Here is a 23,656-nt window from a genome sequence, read left to right on the forward strand (position 1 = left end):
TTCATGATCCATGCACGATTACTATCAACTGGCAATTTTCAGCTTAAAGCATATTTTTAGATACCTTTCAACACATTATTAAAAACCGGCAAGGCATTATTAATATGTTAATATTAATATCTATGAATCCAGCTGGCCGAAGAGTCAGCCTCCAGATGGATATAGTGGAATTAGTTTTAATTATTTACCATATGACATTCAAACCTGAGAAGCAGAAGGTCTTGTTAGGATTGCAAGACTGGGTTCCCGTAGAAAAGTGCCCTCACTGTCAAATAAATCTATTCAGCTAGTTATTAGCTGTGGTCTGAAAACTATGCATTATGCCAGTGCAACAATCATACCGGTTTGTTCCAGCTATCATCCTATCACTGAAGATTAACATAAGAAAGTAGGCCTCCAAAAGGTCTCCAGATGGTCAGAAGCCTCTGGCTGATCGGAGCAGCTATTAGTTCTGACAGGACCACCACTTGCACCTCTCTGGTACCCCAAAAAGTAGCCGCCTGCTACAGAAGTCTGACCAAGCAGGTAGGCAAGGAGCATGAGGATAAGGTCCTTCTACCAAAGAGCTGCTACAGTCAGACAAAGGCTCCTGACCATACAGAAGTTCAAAGGCCTTCAGTATGCATCAAGTCAGAGACTTACTTGGGGATGACTACAAAATGCCATGGCTTCCTCTTCCTGAATAGTGAAGTAGTCAAGGAATCGAATCTGTGCGAAACTGATTTGACCAGAAAGAGTTATGGGCACCCAGCTTGAATGAACAGAATGAATACTGCTTAAAAGTCCAGTCTGGGCGTTTCTGGTGGCACGGCTTCTGTGTGGGCCGTTAACACTTTAGTAAACCTGGTTACTTTGCCCCTCTAACTTCAAAGAAGAGCTGAATATCAAGCATGACAGTGTTGGCAGCAGTAATTTTTCCCTCAGTAATCAATCCAATGGTTGAGTGAGCACATCTTTCCATTACAATTTATTCAAGTTTATTGAACAAGGGAAAAAATGTGGTTGCCCTTCATTCTCATAATTCCTTTTTATATATGCAGAAATGGTGCTCTAATTTCTTTCCCGCTCCATAGCAATGAAAGTAATTGACTATGTATCATGATCATAGAAGTCTGTCTTCTTCCTCTTTGAACCACAGGCCCAAGAATGTGTTTTTCAGCAAGATACTGTCATGCCTTAGGAGTTTACTTTTAAAGTGAAAAAAAAAAATCCACTCATATTCACATTACTGAGGGAGTCAGGGCAAATAGCTGTTTTGCACCGAAAGAAAATACTCAAAACATTGCTGGACTGAACCTCTAAAAACGAGATAAAGGATCCAGTATTTGGATGCTCACATACTTTTAACACAACCATATTCACCTTCAGAAACAAACAGCAGAGGAAAGATTTGCAAGATTTCCTCCTCCCAGGGAAAGAGAAAGAAATGTTGTAAATCGATCGAACCTTGCAAATGCCACCTGTAGACTAGATTTAAGTTAACCAAAATGGGGCTTTTTTGCCTGGCTGTTATCAGAGAACAGATCCTGCCAAAAATAAAAAAGCCTGAAGGATTTATTTTGTTTTATTTTTAAATCGACTCGATGGGCAAGTGCTTCCCTAGCCTAATCACTAATGTAAAGGGAGGCTTAAAGGCTAGGCAAATCAGTAATTGAAAATGCAACATTACTTTCGCCTGCCACATTTAAAAACTGTGGCCGTGCAAGGTACACACAAAGCAGCAATGGCTTAGTTCTTTGGTATCATCAGACATGCTAAACACGTGTGTTTTCCTGCCACTCACAAACCGGGGGCACCTTTGCTTCTCTTCACCCTACCGTTGCAAAATGAAATCTCGAAAGCTAGAGCCACTACTGATCTCATTTTGAGGGGGACAGATTCGACATGGAAGCCGTCTGCAGGGAGAGAGGGGCAAAGGGCCTTCGTTAGGGCAGTTACTTTCATGGCAGGACTCCTGGGGTAGAGCTGAAGACCAGTGGAGTGCTGGACAGTGCTTGGGGTTCTCCCCAGGAGGTCAGCCCTTCTCCACAAGAACTGTCCCTCCTGCTTGCCCTCTCCCAGCCGCTAACACAAAAATGACCATAAGTATTTAGGAAGATGCAACTGGGGCGCAGGGAGAGGAGAGAAGAATGCTGAAAAAGCTCTGGGGTACAAGCTGGAGAAGCAGCAGCACAGGCCCCACAAAGTTCTGTGTATATGATGAACAAGTAAACAAATCAAGGGGAGCACAGATTAAGTGCAACCTGGATAAACAACTACAACAACACATTTCTATACCGCCTGAAGCCAAAGCTCTCTGGGCGGTTCATGACTTTTCAGTCACTCATCTAGGTTTCCACTGGGCCCAACCCTGCTTAGCTTCCAAGATTAGGCAGGATCATACATTTCAGGCTATACAGACGCTTACGGATGTATGCAATTTGCACCCTTTATTGGCAATGAATGCATACAACAAATATAGATTCCACTCACTCGTCCCACTGAGAATGAGACAAATCATTTTTTATAAAAACCTAAATTAATATATAATCAACACCAGCATTTTAAAAAAGCCATTGATGTCCAAAACTGAATGCATTAATGAGATGCATTAATTGGGTGTTCTCTGCACACATTGAATAGCTTGTGACAGAACCTAACTTCATCTGTTGTCTCGGCACCAACAGGGCCTCGTGGCAGTCAAGCACAACTCCTCAACAAGTGAATTGTTTGCTGCTACTGCCCCGCTCCAGCCCCGTCTCCAGGTGTGTGTGTATATATATATATACCTGCCAACCGAGGGTAACAGTCGCTGCACCTGCTGAAGCCAACTGCTGAGACAAAATGATTTGTTGCTGTTACATGCTGTCAATTCGTCTCTGACTTGAGGGCGACCCTATGAAGGACCCTGTGCCCTCCAAAATCCCCAGTCCTGAACAGCCCTGCTTGGCTCTTGTAAACTCAAAGCCGTGGCTTCCTTTATGGAACTGAGCCATCTGATAGTTGGTCTTCTGCTCCTGTTGCTGCTTTTGACTTTCCCTAGCACTGTTTTCTTCTCCAGCGCATCTTCCCTTCTTATGATGTGCCCAAAGTACAAAATACAAAGTATGATGTGCTTCGGTTTCATCATGTTTGCTTTCAGGGCAAATTCTGGCTTGATTTTACTTGAGGGCCCACTTGTTCATCTCTGTTGATCTAGTGTATTCACAAATTTCTTCTCCAACACCATGTTTTGAATGCATTCATTTTCTTCCTGTCAGCTTTCTTCACTGTCCAGCTTCCACACCCATGCATAGTGATCATGCTAGATATCAGGAAAGCTTCCTCACTGTCAGAGCAATACAACAGTGGAACCAGCCACCTAGAGAGGTGGTGGGCTCTCCCACACTGGAGACATTCACGGCAAAACTGGACAGCCACCTGAGTAGGATGGTGTAACGTGGTGTCCTGCAACAGCAAGGCACTGAACCCAATGGCCCTCATGGCCCCTTCCAACTCTACTATTCTATGATTCTGTGTTCAGGAATAAATTGGTGTGAATGACCTTGGCCTTCGTCTCCTACGAAACACCCTCACACTTGATTTTCCTCATACTTTCACTGCTGTCTTTCCAGGTTTCAATATTCTTCTAATTTCTTGGCTGCTTGAAAGGATAATTGAGCCAAGGTATGCAAAAACTTTCATACTTTCAATGTCTTCGATGTCGACAGTAAAGTTATCCCCAAGTACACATGTTACAATTTAAGGCACTGAAGGACAGTATCGGTTCTTGAAGATGTTTGAAGTACTTATTACCGTATGGCTAAGTATGGTAAACAATCCACTTCCAAACAGCGGAAAGAAAGTTGCCTACCTCAGAATAGGCCAGAGTAATATGCTCATATATCCCTTGATGGTGGTGAATGGCCTCTTCCAAGTCTTGCAGTTCTGAGGGAAGCTCTACCTCACCACAGGCCTTGCACCAGGAATCCACATTGCTCATATACTAGAAGCAAAGAAAAGTCCAGTTATGCACAATCAAGCATCCATTAAGGGACAGTATTAGGTTTCACTGGGTGATTAAAAACTAGGCTAGTCCTTTGAAGGTAAACTTTTCATCCACCAACTTAGCCTTGAAACCTCTGTTTTCTTGTATCTAAAAGTGCTTCATCCTTGGAAAAAAGCAGGAAATTTAAGAAACGTTTTCTGATAAAAATTCATACTTATTTCCCACCTGCTTGTTCTCATCTAAAGAGTTTGCTACATTAAAGAAGAGAGAGAGAATTACAAATTTATTTTGTGGTCCTCCACGAAGGACAGGTAGTTGTTAAAAAAAAAAAAAAACTTTAGTAAATGCGACCATTTTGTTAACAGTGGAGGGGCTTGGGAGAGGAAGCCATCACATATGGAAGCACTAAAAGGAGCCCAAGCCAAACCTCAACTTGCAGGCAAAATGGGACATTTCCAAAAGCATCCAAACATTTTGATAGGGTTCAGCTGCAACCTCTGGCAGCAGAAAACACCGTTGGATCAGGTGCCTTCATAGTTCTCTCAATTAACACACACGAAAACAGACACACGATGCTACATAGATGGCCTTCTACTCCATCATCTGTTTTCCCTTGAAAAAAGTATTTCAAGCAAGCACCGGAGCATACAGCAGAAGGGACAATTAACGAGACTAATACAATCAGTCCCAAACAGACTCCTCCGTGTTCTATTTTTATTTCTCTTCGTGTTGCACTTACACAAGAAAATACCAAAAAAGAAGAGAACGAAGATTTAAATGCTCCACTTATTCATGCAGGCACTTGTTGGGCACATGGGACACACTGCCCAGTTGCAAGGTAGATATAAGTGAAGTCAGCTCTGCTCGGCAACGAGGCAATGTGGACGTGTGCCTTGAAAACAGAAGTGGCAATCAAGACTGAGGAAACTTCCGTTAAAGGTGATCGCAAAAATGCATGGGGGGCATAAGAAAGAACTGGGGATCTATGCCCATCATCAAGTTCTGCCCATAATACACCAGGTTTTAATACAGTGACACGCACCTCTTTCACCTGGATGTATTATGAGTAGAGTACTAGGGCACTGCTCTAGCCAAGGAAGCGCTGCCTTAAAAAATGGCTCGAAACTGCAGGGAAGGCAAGAGGAGACGCCTCGGCTCTACAGGAAAGGTGGAAGGTCCTCCCTCTTCCAGCCTCCACTAGAGCCAAACTACACGCTCAACTAACCCCACTGCACATAGCTCAGGATTAGATCTTTCTTTACTCCAGGAAAAAGAGCACAGTCCCCTTTTGAACGGGCACCATGACATGATACGGGGGGCGGGGGAGATTACTCCACCTCAGCCCCATTTGCACAAGGGCTAACAAAAGGAGAAAAGCCCACACAGATACCAGCTGAGGGGGGCATTTTTTTTTTACAACGTTGCCCATTCCCATTCCCTGTGGTGGCAAGGTTTAGAAAGCGATGGTGGAGAGAGACGGGTTAATCCTCTCCATCCAGCATGGTGGTCTCAATACGAACTGCAGTCACAGGCATTTAAACTAGAGGGAAAAAACTGGAGCTCAGCACTACAGTGTGCCCGTACAGCCAATGGCCAGGCATGCGAGAAGCTGTCTTAGACTGAAGCTAGCACATTCGTTCACCCAGCCCATGGCTGCATGCGCCGAGCAGGAGTTTTTTCCCATGTTCTGGTGTCCTTTTGCTAGAACTCTCAGGAACGGAACCTGGAAACTTCTGCATTCAAAGAGCACGTGCCACTCCTGAGCTCTGGCCTCCCACATAATATGTAGCACAGAGATGTGAAGGTCTGGCCAGAATCCGGCCCTCTCATGCTTGCTGGACTCCTTTCTTGAACTCAGCCCTGGCCAGGAAGCCAGGAAGTCTGCAAACACTCAGGAACGCTGGCAGAAAAAGCAGGCTGAGAAAATCTGATGGATTTCCCCCCTTAGACCAGATTCCTCACGCTTTGCTAATGTAGCATTTATATAGTTCTGCACCTGAAGTATGAGCAGCCTTCGATAGCAGATTTGGACAGGCGGTGATATCTGGACCTTGTGGTTTTGCCGCTGCAGTACAGCAGTTCTCAAGAAATAATGGCACATCCAAAGCTGTCCTTCAGCTGAGCTATGCTTTGAGCCCGAGCACCCTATTATCCTCAGGACACCGTTTCAATGTAAAAAAAAGCAACACATTGCAGTGCCCAGATTGGGAGAAACCTTCTATGTGTCTTCAGGCCGTGCCACTTTGACCCCACCAACAGCTGCACGTAACTTTGCCAGGTTGCAAACACCAGCATGAGAAAACAGCCAATGCCAGAGTCGCCTCTCTGACAGAACAGGAGCGAGGGGCTTCGTCACCATACTGTCCAAAATACCCGTGCACCTACAGGATCAGGGAGCGATCCGCCTTTCCCACCTGATGCCATATAGAGGTGCCAGGCTGCAATCCCATCATTCCAAGCCAGCACGGCCACTGGCTATGTTGGCAGGAATGATGGGAGTTGCAATCCAACACACCTGGAGGCTACCATGTTGGAGAATGCTGGATTCAGCAACAAACAGGGCTATAGGGGAAAAAACCAGGTTCAGAGCAGTTTGGGACTGTACAAAAGCCAGGAAGCTATCAAAGGTTTGGCAGGGGGAAGAGGGGAGCAACCTGGGCAACACCTGGGGTGGCTTTGGTACCTGCTGGGGTGGGATCAGAACAAAATTTCTGCTGCAGCTGATAGCCTTATGTGCTAAAAGGCTAGTCTTCCTAGGCAGTACGCAAATGCTAATAAGCATTAAGGAAACGCATCCAGCAGGTCAAAGGGAGGCGCTGAGCCCAGCCGACCCTCCTCCTCAGCTCAACAGAAGCACAATCAAGCAGCGCCACTCGCCGCAATGCAAACAAAACTGACAGGCAACTCAAAGGCAAGTTTACAAGGCAGCGGCTCAGTCCCTGAAGGAAGACATGCTCCAGTTATGGGGACAGCCCACCGGGGGATACGAGGAACATCTATGCCCGCTCCTCGCTAGGTTTTTAATTCACTTGTGGCCACACATAACTTAGAACTGTTGCTTTAAATAACCAAGAATGCCTGCAGCTAGAGGCTGTAGTCAAACGTTTGCCTCGGGTTAAACTTTTAATTTTAGTCTTACATTCCAACGTCCCTGTTTTCCTAGGTATCTTTTACTACCTTTGTAAAACGTTTGATGGATAATGAAGACTGCACAGCGCTGATCATGTGACTCAGGCTGGGGAAAAGGTATTTGCCCAAGGTATCACTTTTGTCTGTGCCTCTCACTCACTCACCCACCCACCCTCCCAGAGCTCCACTCTGAGGCTTAGCAGTATGTTTGCTTCTCAGCACAGCACTGCCGGGGGGTGGGGGGGGGGCGATCTGTGGCACGCAGGGACCAAAGCCAACTCTTACCGTGAGATCCCTTCGGAAGCCAGCTAGTTGCTCTTTGCTTTGAATGAGGAAAGACCTCTGTGACCCCTCACTCTCCTGCAATACCATGAGTGTTTCGCAAGAAGGAAGTAGAAAATCAGGCAGGGATTTCCTGATACCTTCAACAAAATGGGGAGGGGAGGGGAGAGACCCACCAACCAACAAGCACGCTGACATTAAATGACTGTCCGTTTCCCCAAATGTTTCAGATCGCAGCTCCCATCAGCCTTGGGGGTGGAGGGGGTGGGCAATGGTCTGGAATGGTGGGAGCTGTGGCCCAACACCTCTGGAAAGCACTAGACTGAAGAGCTGTCATGAGGACGACCTAAGCAGTGACGGCTGCCTCTCCTTACCCAAAGTGATGTCTGGGGGGAGCGAACCCCGAGTCTCCCCTGCCTGCCTCTACTTTAAGAGCAACAGCCAATACAGGCACCAGGAGGCTTCCCACAGACCCGTCGTGTTGCCATAAAAGGGGGGGAACACACAGATTGCAAGACTGCACAAGGCCACGAGCGGTCAGCCTGCAGTCATTTGCTTTGTGGAATTACTCACCTGCTCAGCTTTCTGGTGGAAGATGGCCGACATATCCAGTAAGGTGCTGCGCTCGTCCAAGGCAGCAGCAAACGCCTTCCATTCTTGCTCTAGCTGGCTAGCAATCTGCTTGATTTGCTGAGAGGCATAGTGACCGGACTCCACCAAGCGGTTGGCCACAGACATGATGCGGTTGATATTCACATACACATTCTACGAAAAGAGAACACAGACATATCAGAGGAGAAGGTTACGGATGGGACACCTCAAAGGGAGGCAGGTCTCCTCCCTGGCAGGACCATGTTTTTGTTCATAGCTTTCCATGATTAAAATCAAGGCTAGGGGTGTTTGGCCCATATGAGAATTCAACACTCAGAGAAAATAGCTTTCATTATTCCAAACGTAATGCTAGGAAAGAGATCTTCAGGATGCAGAATTCCAGGCCTAGTGCAAAATGCAGTGCTTGTATAGAAAATATTCAAAGCACTACACTTTCATTAAATGTCTCTTAATTACATAGAAACAGAGCGAGTCAGAAGGGGCCTCCCCGGCCATCTAGTCTGACCTCTGGCACCAGCCGGCTCTGCTCACGACGTGCCCACCATGTGCACGTCCAGCCTAACAGAATTCAAAACTAGCAAAAACCTAACACTGTCCCACTTGCTCGCCACAAATGTTGTGAGTCATAAGAGAAACAGGCGATGACCTGTTACTTGATGCAGGGCATTCTGTGGGACAAGGGAAAAACTAACAGTTTTTAAAGCCTCTGAACAGGCAGTGGGTTCCTTGGCCTCTTGTACTTTGCATCAGCAAGCTCAAGGTCTGCACAGCATCTTCCCCTCCTTCCCAGGCTCAAGACTCCGAGGGCTTGCGAAATTGCCCTTCGTGATAATATAGGATTTGTAATGCACATTTGTATCCTGGACCAGGAAATGAACAAGTTTGTCAATATTGCTAGCTGCACTACATTTGCCCACCCTAGGTGCTCAAACTAATCAGTTTAACTCGCAAGAGACGCAGAGCCTGATATCCTACGTACATGAACGCTTTGCGGCCCAGGAGTTCTGCTACCTAAACAAGAGCAAACATACCCCTTTGTACAGACAAATTTCATCTTAATGTCAGGGGAAAGTCAATGAATGAGATGTCCACGAAGCTCAGCTAGCGGCGGGCAGTCTTTCTGGCAAGCATGTCCAAAATGTGTGATAAAGATGGACGGTACAGAAAGCTGACAGGAAGAAACATGATGCTGAAGGAGAGGGTTGTGACTGACAGAAAGGACAAGCGGGTCCTAAATCAAATCGAACCACAACTTGCCCTGGAAGCAAAACTGCTAAACTGAGGCTGTTGCACTTGGGGCACGTTGTAAGAAAGCAAAACTCCCTGGAGAAGACAATCCTGCTGGGGGAAGTTGAAGGCAGAAGAGGAAGACCAAGGATGCGATGGATCGATTCCGGAGAAGAAGCCACAGCCTGGCGTTTCCAAGAGCTGGGCAGGGCTGCCAGGGAGAGGACATGTTGGAGGGTGCTGCTTCATCGTCAGAGATGGCTTGTTCGCAGCATAGCAGTGCCCCTGCACGTCACTCTGTTTTCACCCGGAGACTAAGTCAGTGGCAGAGCACCCGTGCAATATGCAGAAACCCCAGGTTCGGCTCCAGGCGCATCCAAATGGGGCCGCACATGACTCTTGCATGACACTCTAAACCAGCCTCCCCAACCCTTCAGATGTGTTCAACTACCGCTCCCATCAGGCCCTGCCACTCATAACTTCTAGCATGCACTCTGGGTTCCTGGGAAGACTCAGTGGAATCCCAAGCCGCCAAGCCACTCTGTCAGGGCTGCCTTCCCCAGCCTCACTGTTACCCATTTGTAGAGGGAGCAGAGAAAAGGCACAGCCGTTCTGGAGCCGAGCCCCGCGTTAGATCGAGGGGAGGCAGCGGGAAGACAAGTGAACGGGGGCCGCACCTTGGATCCATCTAGTCTGCACAGACTGCCTTTAACAGTGCCCCCCTTGTCTGCTGCAACCTCAAAAGGACCTTTGCAGGGTTTAAAAACAGCTTATTAAATCAGTCTCAGGTGGCACATTCATGAATTAGAAAGGAATAATAGAGCTAAAAAGGAACTTCAATCTTTAAGGGGAAAAAATCGGTGGAGTGGGGGGAAGAGTCCTTGGACTTCTTTTTAACCTTATTTAACCTCACTGCTTTATGCCATAAAGAATCCCAGCTGACTGCCAACCACAGAAAGCAAAAGCAGCCTACAGACTGGCACTTTATAAATGTTTTCAAAATAAAGAGTGAAGAGAACCCTATTGGTAAGCAAAGAATCACTCGAGTCCCATTTCTGAGGCTCTGGTTTAACCGTTTGCTTCTTTGCTTCTTCTGGAACTATTTAAGCTTCTCAACAGGCATGTGTTGCCTTCTCTTGTCACCGCAGCTTTGTTCTGCACCTCTGGATTGCGGTAGCTTACTGGCAGCTCCTGCTTGCATCATGCACCCATCTAGGAAGGGTTTAACGACATCTGGCGCTTCAGAGCTGACCTAAGCAATTTGCCACTGAAAGAGTTATTTGGAATGTAATCAATCCTAAGTCAAAGTCTTGTGGCTTCTTATGAGTGATTCATTGAGCAGGGTTGCGGCCATGTACTGTCCAGTCGCCTCCAATTCACAGAGACCCTATGAGAGAAAGCCGTCCAGAATGTCCTATCCATGACAGCTCTGCTCAGCTCCTGCAAACTCAAAGCAGTCCATCTCAGATTTGGTCCTCCTCTTCTTGTTCTGCCTTCAACTCTCCCTCCAGTGAGTCGTGCCTCCTTATGATGTGCCAAAGGATGGCAGCCTCAGCCTTACTCTTTATTTTTAGTTATTAAAAGCATTTTTATCCCGTCCTCTCACAGAAGTCTCTGGACGGTAGTACAGTAAGAAGGACAGAATCTCTTCCTCGAATAAAATCCGATTAAAACAACAATTAAATCTTAAAATGTTGAGAAAATAAAAAGGGGTTGGCCTGGAGCTGAAAAGAATGACGTGTCGGTGCCAGGCATACCTCTCTGGGGAGCATATTCCATAGTTCTGTCATTTTCACTTCTATATAGGAAAAGCCCTGGCTTGATTTGCTCTAGGACACACCTGTTTGTCTTTCTGTTGGTCCAGGGTATTCACAAAGCTCTCCTCCAGCACCATAAGCAAAAATACAAGCGTCTAAAAATATCCTCTACTTTTTTAAGGCTCTCATGAGATCAGTCACTGGTGCCTTAACATGCCCAACTCAACCCTTCTCTGTGGCTGCAGGAGTGTGTTCAAAGTCTGTTAAATCAATTTACCGTGTACTTAAAAGCACACGTGAAACATGAGCCCGCACAGTTATCCGTCATCTGTTGAATGCTGTCTTAGAGCTAAAACCACGTTGACTGCTCTGCATCACATGGAAGGAGCAAAATGAGAAAGAATGCAGTCATGAAGAAGATGCTACAGGTACAAAGAGAGATCCTGGAATATCTGCTTCTATCCCACATGTGAAGAAAACACCACATACCTGGCTCAGGACAAATGTATGAATTATTAGAATCTCCTTTGGTTACGCACCAAGCTTGTCTGAAAGTCTACATTGCTTCATTTTATTAAATATAGCACAACGATTCTCCCTGGGAGAGAATCTGGATTTTCTGACCCATTTTTGCATGGTTATGTAAGTAAGGAAGAAGAACAGAAGAAGAAAACAAACTCACACAAGTCACACATTAATTCAGATCATCTTAAATGTTACGCTTGCATTGGACTTTTTGAATTATGGGCTGTGGCATCATCTTGTATGGAACTTGTAAATCTTTTTACAAGTCTTTGTAAAGATTCAGTTAGGCTAGACATTTGAAAAAGTAGGCCAGCCTGAAATTGGGACTTTGGTAAGCCATCTCTCCCGGAGGTTTTCTTTGGCAACAAAAAAAGATTGGTAACAACATGTTTCCATTCTCATATTGCAATTCTGTGGTTCCAAACAGCAGAGACAAGAAGAAGCCTTTAAAAACACCCCTTTATCTCATTACGGGATTCCTTATCACATTCACTGATCCTACAAAAGCCCGCACGCCACGTGGGCAACGTTCCAGCACCTGCGGGACCTTCCAGCAGGGATGCATCTGCCTGATGCACTCAAGGCCTGTGCATTAGCTCCCTCTCCTTCCTGAAAGAACCTGAGAATTCTCAGTACTGTCCTCCTAAAACCTTCCTCCTAGGCACGGCTGCTGCTTAGAGCTTTCCTCCTGCTGAGTTCGGATCCCCAGCAAAACACCAACGCCTTGGAATGAGCTAGTTCCACCTTTGGAGGCAGAACTCCGCGTCTCCGCTTTTTGGTACTTTACTGCACTCCACTGGGCTGATGAATATACATGTGCTGTTGCTTGCCAGTTACAAAATTCTTGGGCAAGTCCAAATACATTGTGCCAGCTGGCCTCTCACCATCAGGCACCAAGGGGGTGATGACTGATCCACAAGCCAAGAAAAGCCAGAAGTGTGGGCTGAATGTTCCCCTTTCACAGAGCCCTCACCTAGAATGATCTCTCCAGACAAGTCGGCATTTGTTTCCAGTTCCATTCAATTCCCGTCTCTGGCTTAGACTGTCCAAGATGCTAATTAACTCCTTTGGATGACACCTTTGGATAAGGCAAGCCCACACAGGCCTCGGCGAAGGACTATTAAGTAGCATTAAGAAGGTCAGAACTGCTGGTCAAACAGGTCACATCGGACCACCAACCCAAGATGGGAAGTTATCCCGAAGAGCTTTAAAACTTCAGGAAATGCTCGTTTACGATATATGTGTGGATTTCAAATGGGTGGCCTGCTATGCTCATCAGTCGTTATTTATCACACCTATCTTACATTTCCATGGGGAAGCTTGCCGTGAGCATCCAGGCAGCTTGGCTCCTGGGGAATGCCTGCCTACAGTTTGGTGCCAGGTTGGACTCGCGGCTGAGGGAAAGTGGGCCAGAGTTTGGGGAGCCGAGCCGGGGGACTCTGAAGGATTCCCATCCACCAAACCGATTCCTCACACATCTCTGCATGTTAAATCGCAGGACTGATTAGCCATTAGTCTTTAACACAAGACTAGTCCTCATGCCCTATTGTACCTAACTTTGCATACCCCCCTTTTTCCCTCTTGCCTCCATTTTCTTCTTCAATCTTGCTGCACTGAAACAGACCCTTTCCACTAACTAGAGGAAAGGGCTTATTTTCTGGGTGTTCGTAAAGTGCTGAGCACATTAATGGCACCAAATTAGTAACAACAACAGTACTGGTTCTACTCAAAGCCCTGCTGCAAACCCCACGTGACTCAGGATCCACGGCTGTCCTCACTCTTTGCTGCCTGCTTGCCTCTTATCTTGTTAATCTAGACTGTATTGGCTCAGTGCTGTGAAGAACGAACTGCACGCACAGCACAGACCACGCTTGCAAGACCCAGGGATCCTTACCATACAGTTCATGGCGAAGTGATTGTGCTGTGTCTGGAGCTCCATGGCGTGAGGGTGGCTGGCTCCAATCTCCGTGTAGCTGTTCAGAAACAGGCCTTTATTATGGGTGATCCAGTCAAACATCTAGGCGAAAACAGAAGCAGGACCGGAAGTTAACAATGGCTGCATACTGACAAGCAAAGGACTTAAAACCTGAGCCTGGCTTGAGCAACACTTTATAGTGACACGGAGCAGAATAAAACAAGCTTGTAAAAAGCCACTTCCCGATGCCAAGAAACAAATCTTCTACTAAACATAGCTTAGTAGTTTCATAGTGCTACCCAGCCCAGCTAATGAAGGCCCAGCTGAACCATTGCACCCAGTTTCGTACATTCTTACATTCCAGACGTAGCCCAAAAGAAGGCTCGCAGCACAGCCAAGTGAGAGATTTATGTCCAGAAAACTAAGCTGCCAGACTTGCCCCTTACCACACGCTTCAGGGTGGCACTCCGAGGCATAAAGCATCACCTGAACATCTATGTACCCACCTAGTCGTTGGTTCTCATACTCATTTGTTTTAGGCGGGGGATGAAAGGTGCCTCGTGGCGATGTCTCCTGACCATCAAGCTGTTACGGTAGGCATTTTCTCCATTTTTGGGCCAACGGTCCGAAAGGGAGAGCTCTTTCCCTGCCCCTATTGTTTACAGGAAGTGTATGAACACCACATACATGGACAGGATGGGATTCGGGAAGTTGTCTTCTTGTGGTGCTACAAACTCAGCTTTTGAGATCGCCACATCCTGGCTAAGCAGCCTCCAATGCCCGTGAGGGATGGCAAGGGAGAGCTTTGCTAGCTGGCCTTCTTGCACGTTCCCAGCTCCACCCCATCTTGGACCAGAGGTGAACAGCAGCGGCAGCAACCAAAATGAGGAAGTCTCAGCCCACTTGGCTTCTGGTGGCACGTCTCAACAGGCACCATTCGCAGCAACACAGCTGTCCTGCATTAATGGACTCGGCACTGCCGCCCAATTAGACATAATGGCAGCAAATGATGGGTTCAGTCCAGGTCTGCTGAGGTCTGAATATGAACCTCCCATCAGCCTGACTGGAGAATGCTCCATGACATGAGAACTCGGGCACTACAGAGAATTACAGGATGAACAACCCACAGTTGACCTACCATCAGTATATTCAGAGCAGTGGTAGAACCCCTGGGACCGAACCACAGAAATTGGGTTAATTAACCATTACATGCAGACGGCTGTGATTCCCCCAGTAGGTGTACCAGCAGCTTTTGCTACGCATCCTTGTTCTCACCAATACGGTCACTCGCTGGCTTGGCGGGCAGGGCGGGAGGGAGCCAACAGGCAGTGACAGTTACTGCTCCTCAATGGACCACGCGCGGGCTCCTAGCAGGCATCAAGCCATACTTACACTTGACACCAGCTCTGGACCACACACGAGGGAGATGAGATGAAAGGCAGCCCTTAAAAAACCCAGGCACTAGACATGGGATAATTTATTACAGTGTATTTTATAGTTAACCAGGTTTATCACAGAGACTGACCATTTATTTATTTAATTTCTATGCCACCTAATTTTCTTTCAAGCTGAAAACTTCAGGGCATTACTTCACCCTTTTAGGAACATGAAACATACATTTGGTGTTGACCCTGCTGAAAAAGACGGCTTTTACGTACCATTCCCTGCATACGCAACCAGTCATCTCTTGTATGCAGCTTTGCTTTTCATTTTTTACCCATTTAATGAACGTTGCTTTGGGGCCTCAGAGATGAGCAAGGGAAATAAATCAAATTAGAAGGTGCAGGGGGGTGAATTAAGCCATCAAAACACCGTGTGTGTAAAGGGGGTGGAGTGATTTCTTCTTCTGGGGGTTTTGTCTGCTTCTTTGCTAGTCGCTTCAACAGGACGGCTGCAATTTTATAGAGCTCTATAAAACACCCACTTATGCCGACTGCACCGGCTGTTCTTTTTTAAGCTTTACTACAAACTTCCATTATATCCATGCTTTCTTTATTTAATGCAGCCCCAAACAAACAAGCACACACGTGCGCACGCACACAAAACTCTCCAGTACAGAACACACACAGTCTTTTGGGTTTGGCATTTACCACCCAGCCTGCTGGAGAAAGCAATTATTGATGTTTAATCCATGACAAATTAGCCCTCTCTATTCACACTGCCCCACTTCCTCATGGGGAGTTCTCCCCCCAGCTGCACTCGCTATCCAGGGCAGCCTCGCTCTTTCTGCAAATGCGTCGGCCTCCCTCAGCACTGCCGATGGCCCACTGTGACAGCAGAACAACTCACCGTGTACTCAAGCTGCACGATGCATTATTATCACCTTGCATTTTGAGCCTGCCTTCTTCCTCTCAGGAGGAACCCAAGGTGGCTTCCATCGCTCCATTTTACCCTGGCACCAACAACGGGCCAAAAGTGACTGGTTCAAAATCACCCAGTGAGCTCCACGGACAAGAGGGGGCTAGAACCCAGATCTCGAGTCCAACACCCTCATGTCGCGCTGGCTCTCTGATACAGCCAGTGTTTGCAGATGCTGCAGCGCAGGGACAGATACTCATGGCTTCTGAGCTAGTTCAAAGGCCAAACCTTCATGCAAAGTCCAAGCCTGCAGAAAACGCATCACAGACATCTACCTTTTCAGAGAGAAAGCTAGCAAGTTATCCCCAAATCCCAAGGTGTCCTGGGAGCCTGTACTGCAGGTGCGGCTACCAAGAGGTGGGACCTGAGACCTTGTGGCAGGGCTCCCACCTCCTTGGCATCATTCAGTCTACTGGACCGGACCAGGAGAGTCAGGCAAAAGTGTCCCCCCTGCCCTGCCCAAGACCACAAGGAGAGATATTTTTGTTGGCCTTAATACATATTCTTAAGAAACTGCTCTGTTATAAAAGAAGTTCACGTCTTAGAATGAAGAGCTTGTGTCTATTGTGCAGAAATGCCAATCGACTTGGCAACCTGCAAGGAGATCAAAAAGAAGGCATTCCGTGCTCAGGAAATGAATCCCTAAAAACCAGATCCATGTGACCCAACCCCCAAACCGACACCATCCACCTTTACTTTTGATATGCTTTTAAACTGAACCGCTGCGTGTGATCACATCAAACCCTTCGACAGCTTCACTCTAATTTTAGAGATGCTTTTTTATCCAGTATCACGCTGACTCAGCAAAGGCCTTATGCACCTCGGATCAAAGCTGAGGTACTAACCTGCTATACCTACCTGGATCTAAACAGGATCACATTTTGTGCAGAGAGAAAGGGCTGATCCAGGCATGTTCTCGGGCAAAGTCCAGAGTGCCCCCTCTGATGAGTGCAGCCCCTGGTGCAGGCCAGGTGCAGCCTGGATGTGCATTTCACAGGCTTGTCCTTTCTCGGTGCCAACAATGAAACGAGGCTTCTCGTCCAGCCCACAGCACAAAGGGAAGCACAAAAGGCACGCCTGCTACCTGTGTCACAGTGTACAATTTCTACCAGCATGTCGCTAGTCTCAGAAAACACCTTGTTCAACTGTGGCTTGAGGCCTTCATGTTCATTTCCAGAACATTTTGCTTGAAGGAAAGAAAACGGTGCAACAAATACAGATAAAACCCGACATACATTAACTTTGGCACACAGCAAATGGATTTTGAAGACGGTGACTCTCTTTTTGGCTAATGGTCCCCTCTAGATTTAGCGGAAACCCCGTAGCAACACACACTTCTAAAAGCTCTTTTCCAATGAAAGAGAATCGGAAATGCCACTGAAATGTGCCCTCCTCACCTTGGAATATGAATCTCATGACTCACGATCTTAGGTTCAAATAGGAGGGATAGACGGAGACCGGTGAATTTGTCTCCAGTTCATTCGCATTTTAATCCTGGGCTCACAGGGGTGAGGGAGGTGGAGGGGCTGCCGGAAGCCACTGCTGCATATCAGTCTGGCTATTGCATTTTACAGAAGTTGCAACTACTGAACTGTTTTCAAAGACAATCACCCACACAGTGCTTTGCAGTAATCTGGGCAGGAAGCTGTCAGAGCATAGAAAACAGAAGCTAGGTTAGCTCTGTCCAGACTGAGCCACCATCCAAAGAGAGTAGAAGTCATGCCATGTCACTGAGGCTTGGGCAACAAGGAAGACTCCAGGAGAACCCCCAAGCTACTAACCTAATCCTTCCAGGGAAGCACAACCTCATCTAGAACAGGTAGCATTCCTCCCATCCAGTCAAAAGAACTACCCAACAACAGCTACTCAGACTTGGATGGATTTGGTTTCGGGTTATTGGGTCCCATGTGATCCATTACTGCAGAAAAGCACCGGTTTAGCATATTCACAGCCTCATAGGGTGAAGATGAAAAGGAGAAAAAGAGCTAGATGCCATCAGCATACATAACGACACCCTCCAAAACTCCTGATGACCCCCCTCAATGGTTGCATGTAGAGCAGCATGAACAACAGAACCCTAAAGAACCCCATAATGGAACATTAAAGGGGTACAGCAGTGTTCCTTCCCCAAGCGCCACCTTCTGGAGCTGATCATCCATCCAACTAGGAGCAAAGCCACTGCAATGCACTCCCAAATGCACTACGGCAATTGTCCCGGGATACTATGGCCAATTGTGCAGAAGGCTGCCAAGAGGTCAAGGCAAATCGACATCACACTAACCCTGTCTCTCTCCCAACAGAAGTCCTACTGAGTGACCAGGCTGTTACCATGCCAAAATGTGGTCTGGACAGAAATGGTCTCTTGGTCTCATCCAAGAGCACTACAGCTAGTTGACAACCCCAAGTTCAAGGACCTTGTCCACGAAAGGGATGTTTGCCACCAACCTAAAATTATAGAGATTTTCTAAGTCCAAAGAGGGTTTCTTCCAGAGTCACCTCCCCACCACTTTTGCTGGGGAGACCAGGACCACTTCTTCTTGCAAGGTGAGGTTGTTCGCCTAGCCCAGCCCGGCCAGCTGTTCCCTCCCTGCTGGTTTCTATAAGCCAAAGGTCGAATGAAGCAGTGCTTGCACAGACATTGTCCAAGCACTTTATCTATGTTCTTGATCTACACCAGCTGAAATTCACCCAGGAAAACTGGACAAGGCAGTATTCTGAATGCCACACTTGATTCAGCTGCTGCAGTGCTGCAGTCAAGCTCCCAGAAGATGCAAGAGATTCCCCACCCCCCACCCTGAAAATGCATAGCAAATACATTACAGTGGGCCTTAAATCTAGTTTCCTTACAACCAACATGTAATAGGCCCCAGATAACCCTGAAATATTCTACCAGGTGGTGCACAGAGGATTCAAAAGAGGCACCAGGATGAGGTTTCTTTGCCACCCGAACTGTGCCAGAGTATACGAGATCATAGCCACATTCCAGAGTTCAAACACTAGGAGCTTTCCTCTATCTGCACTCAAGCCATTTCCTGTTTTGCCTCACCTTTCTTAGCTCTGGAATATTCCATGCAGCAGTATAAGCTCTACTTTGGAGAGGGTGTTCAGGAGCAACTAAGTCAACCACACTGCTCACTTCTGATTCTACCGATCAACCGGCATTTCAGCAGGAGAGCTGACCATGATCAGTCAGAAGCTTTCCTCAAGCCCCCGGAAACCACCTGGATCCATTAGCCTCCAGGGATGGACCATCTTAATGAGGTCCCCCACTCCTGCCAAGGGAAGAACTTGCCGTTAAGTGTAACTTCAGCAGACAATGATGTGCTGACAAAGGAACGAATCAACAGACATGCACCTACAGATGCCATCTTCATGTCCAGTTGAGAAAACCAAGCTGCATCAAACAAGTTCATTCCTATGTGCCGCTTGAGAATTCCAAGATATGTAGTCCAGTTTCATTTGTTGCAGAAAAACCACTGAAGAACCTGGTGATACCCTGAAGGCTAACAAATGTATTATATGCTACGGCTTTCATGGTCTGTGTTCCACATCAATTGAAGCCAAAGATCCATTTGACTTCAAGGTGCCCCAAGACTCTTCATTGTTCGTAAAGAATGAAGAGCAGCCCAACTTCTCCGCAAAACTCAATCCAACTGCAATAGTATTCACACATGCTTTTGTTTAGGACAAAACAATGCAAATCCACATGCATTTTCCATTCTGTTCCAACATTTTTTTCATACGGCATGCTCCATGTGTATTCAGCTATGGGGGGAAATATGATGTCAGAATTGGCTTCTACCCATGTTATCATCTCTTGTTGTCATTGGCAAAGAGAATGAATCTTGTATTTCCACATGCTTCCTCCCAGCCCCTGTTGAGTCCTAAATCTTGGGGAAAGTTCTCTGCTTGTATGGAATGTTAGATTTAAGGGGGAAAAGTTTCCCCTGTGGAAGAACTGCAAAGCAGGCATCATTCAGCTGGAATTTCTCAGAAGATGTCTCAGTACACAGTGCCAGAGGGCAGCCTGTTAGAGCATTGCAGTGCTCTATAAAATGGGAAACCAGAAGCATCATTTGAACAACTTCAGGTGCTAAGATGTGAGAATGCACATCATGCTGACCTCAGATCTACCAACAAAAGGCGAGTCGCTTTCTGATTCAGGAACTGCTTCTTAGGCAAACAACTTTTATAGGCAGGACTTGACCTTTAACCCTTCCGTGCATTTGGTGTCTGCCCGCTCTCTTTGCAATGAGGAAGTCCATTGTTCTGTGGAAGTTTGTAGTGCCTTCCTGGTGGGCCTGCAGTTGTTGTTGTTTGATTGGAAGATTTTATAAAGAAAGCATGAAAGGCATTTAGGCCCCAGTTCAAGTGAAAGGGGGAATAACCTACAACATGACACAGGAAGCTAAATATCCCCTCAAATTCATTTCAGAATAGCGAGTATTTCTTGATGTGGTCACTTACATAAACATGCATAAATCATTCCTATTTTTAATTCACATCTCCAAGAACCTTTGAGTCGAAGAGAAAAACACAACAGTAAGATATCAGGGGGTTGCACAGCCCTAGCCATTTATGAGGAAGGGGGTTAGATCTTTTAAAAATCTATAGCTTACTTTCGACCTGTTAGCGGAAGGCTTAAGCACAGAAATGTCAGGGCAGATGAGGGGCCCAGCCACAGCCTCGACTACATGCGTTCATTCATAGCACTGCAGACAGACCTCTGCAGCCTGGCACAAAGAAATATAAATACGCGCGCGCGCCTATTTGGTGACGAATTATGCTGCACATTTGCAGAAGAAGCAGTGTCAAAATTCTCAATACCGGAATGTCAAGGCCGGGGTGAGAATTATTCCCAGCCCGTCCTCCAGGCCCTTCTGCCACTAGGAGCGGATGCAGGACAGAAGGCAGCTGAGGCTGAAATTAGAACTGTGGCTGGCAACGCAGAAGCCCTGCCCCGTTGATTGACGCCTGCTTCTGGGTGCTCCGGCAGTTATTTTCAGAGGGGCTAGTCACATCGGGCCCGGCACAGGTGGCAGGTCGCTCCGAAGGGGCAACAAAGCGAGTCCTCCCTTTCCTGGCTGTCCTTTCGGGAGTGAAGCCAGGACAAGAGCACATTATTTCTCCCAAGACTCGCGCTAAAAATGCTGTCCCAGTTGCAGCGTTGCTTATCATAATCCTCCAATGACAGCAGGCTAGCTGGGTCTACTGAAGGCACCTTCTGAGAAAGGAAGCCCTTCAGAGAAGTTCGCGGTGGTGGTGTCTAAAAGGAGGGGAGCCCGGAGAAGAAATGACATATTCTAATAGCACTGAGGGGGCTACGGCCTTCCTGAGTCTTGTTTGGTCTGCACCGGATTCCAATCCTGAGCTGCCCTTGAAAATAATTATGGATGAAAACCTGCATGTGTGCGAGGGTAACAAAATTCCTCACTCAAATCCAGCATTATAATTAATTTGCCTAAATCATCCAATTGAATGTGCATGGAAAGCTACGGTAGCAAAAAGTCACCAATACGGAAACGCAGCATCTCGTGCGTTATATTCAAGGCCTGGAGTCTTTTATGTTGGTGTCTAAAGAAGTTATAACCCACCTTCAGTGGGACTTACTGCCGGATATGGAAGCTCACCGCCTCCAGGTGTAACCCTACCAGAAATTACGCGTAGCTGGGTTTCACTGACCGGAAGAAGAACTAATGCCTGGGAGAGCGAAAGGTCAGGACTGCACGTGCTGCTTTCTTTAGACGGGAAGGTGCTTTGATTACGCATTTAAAGGCAGGGTTTAGTACAGAGATGGCCAAACGGCAGACTCCGGACCACTAATCCTCTCCAGGGCCTGGAGTTCTGCAACGCACCCTTTCCAAGAGCCGCTTCCTCCCCGCCTGCCCGGCAACCTCTTCCTCCCGAAGCCCACCAGTTCCGGCCTCCTGGAGGGGAAACCGGTCCACGGGGGTGCTCCAGCCGTCCTGCACTACGGGTCACCGCCAGGTGCTGATGTGTGCAGAGCCTCACCGGCTCAGGGCGCCGGCTGTCTCAGGCTCACACAACGTCCCTCCACTTACCTTTTCTGCATCTTGCTCAAACAGCCTGAGCTGAAAGCATTGGTCCAGTTTCAGCTTCCGCACGTGCCACATCTGGTGCAGATGCTGCCGTGTCGAGTGCAGCCTGTCCAACATAGCGGATACTTTCGGCAAGAGGTTCTGCAGGTCCGCGTTTCCAGACCCAGAGTTCTTTTTGGGGAAAGTCTCGCTGCTCTGTATCCTCTGCAGCAGCTTCTGCCCTTCCAAGTCCAGGTCCTCAATAGGGGCTTTGATGACCTTCTTCTTCAACTGCGAGTGCTCCTCAATCATGCTTCTTGCCGCCTCCAGGTCCTGAGGCAAGTCCTTCCTGGCCAATATATCCTGCAGTTCCTCCAGCCTAGACAGCATGTGTGTGGCATTGCTAATGTAATCCTCAAAGGCAACTCTGATTTCTATCCATTCTTCATGGTTATATTCCAAGCAGCCGTCAAATTCTGGAGTTAACTGAGAAGGGTCGACAACTTTGGTAAGGCCTTCCAGAGATACCATGTTTGTCTGAAAAGTAGCGAAAATCAATTATTAGCAACGTCGTCAGACACATTAAAGCACACAAATACACACCGAGGAGCACTCTGGCCCATTAACCTATGTACATTACTAATCAGAACATGGAATAAGGCTCACCATCCCTGTATTGGCTCTTTTGCCTTCATACAAATGGATTCCTGCCCACACAATTGTCACAAAACCCATGCAAGTCAGGGAAGCTCAAGTGAACTGATGAGGCACGAGCAGAAGTCAGTCCTGGCCCTCAGCTGCCCCATCCCCCACCTCCCAGTGCGGTGTCTCCACAACACAATTCCAAGTCTTTAGAAACTTTGGGTCAATTAAAACAGATGAACAGGAAGCATTAGGACCACCGCACCCATGTCACAATCCAGACCTCCATGCGCACTCCAATGCACTCACAGTGGTTACCCATTCACTTCAAAGAAGAAGGCAGTTCCTCAGGTGCAAAGGAACAAATGGACGGATTTGCATCCTACATGAAACGGACGAGGAAAGTCCTTGAAGACACCAGGGCTCCGGAGGTACAGTGGGACCTTGACTAACACTGAATTAAGGAATTGGTGGGGGCAACCTAGAGCTACTACCCCCATTAGCCCAAGCCAGAGTGGCTCGAGTTGGGGACCCCGACGTCTAGAGCCCCACAAGCTGCCTATTGATCGACACACTCATGCCAAGCTCGCTTACGAGCACTCTGCTAGGAACCCAGACGTCGGGCCACAGGTCACTGCTCTTGACTGGCTCCAGTGTGCTGGGAAGGGGCAGAGGCTCCCCCCTTTCTAGTGTGCGGCTGTCCCATCGATCCAAGCCTGGGGCCCCATGCATGGGAAAGCAAGCTGCTCCGCCTTACTGGGGCTCCTCCTGCGGGGACTCCTGGCTGGCACTACTCGCTTCCCTCTTTTCTGCCTAATGCTCCGGACTAGGAAGCTGCCCAGGGAGGCTTACGGTCTGGTCTGAGTCAGGGTCCCTGATATGACTGCCTGTGGTTCGGAGGGGCTGTTGCTTTTCCCCACACAACAACGGGGGTGTTTCCCCGTGCCAGGACTTACATGCCTGCCTTCTGCCTCCCAGACTTATGGTTGGTGCAGCGCAAGCTCGGAAGCCACGGTCATCACTCTCTGTGCGGCCGTCTTCCCTGTCTCTCCTGGCCTTCCCCATGGCAGTGTGGTGGGAGGGTTCCCCCATCCCAAGACAGGGCTCGCAAACCAAGTAAGGCTATGGTCACTCTGCAGGCCTCTGCCCAGAAACCCCATGTGGGTCTGTGCTGAGTGTCTCCTTCCTCTGGTTGGCGTGTGTT

General features: G+C 47.6%; 1 protein-coding gene across 5 annotated transcripts in view; it reads right to left on the minus strand.

Annotated features, from left to right (window-relative positions):
- Positions 1 to 23,656, minus strand: part of TRIO (trio Rho guanine nucleotide exchange factor) — a 261,688-nt gene that overhangs the window by 159,699 nt on the left and 78,333 nt on the right. For all 5 annotated transcript variants that reach the window (XM_044442897.1, XM_044442900.1, XM_044442898.1 and 2 more), the window contains exons 5-8: positions 21,835 to 22,347; positions 13,394 to 13,516; positions 7,952 to 8,143; positions 3,833 to 3,964 (exon numbers count right to left, since the gene is read on the minus strand). In XM_044442897.1, the coding sequence (XP_044298832.1) occupies positions 3,833 to 3,964; positions 7,952 to 8,143; positions 13,394 to 13,516; positions 21,835 to 22,347 (960 nt within the window). The remainder of the gene's footprint in view (positions 1 to 3,832; positions 3,965 to 7,951; positions 8,144 to 13,393; positions 13,517 to 21,834; positions 22,348 to 23,656) is intronic.

The sequence above is a fragment of the Varanus komodoensis genome, unplaced genomic scaffold, assembly GCF_004798865.1.
Source record: "Varanus komodoensis strain SLA01 unplaced genomic scaffold, ASM479886v1 scaffold40, whole genome shotgun sequence".
Classification (NCBI taxonomy): domain Eukaryota; kingdom Metazoa; phylum Chordata; class Lepidosauria; order Squamata; family Varanidae; genus Varanus; species Varanus komodoensis.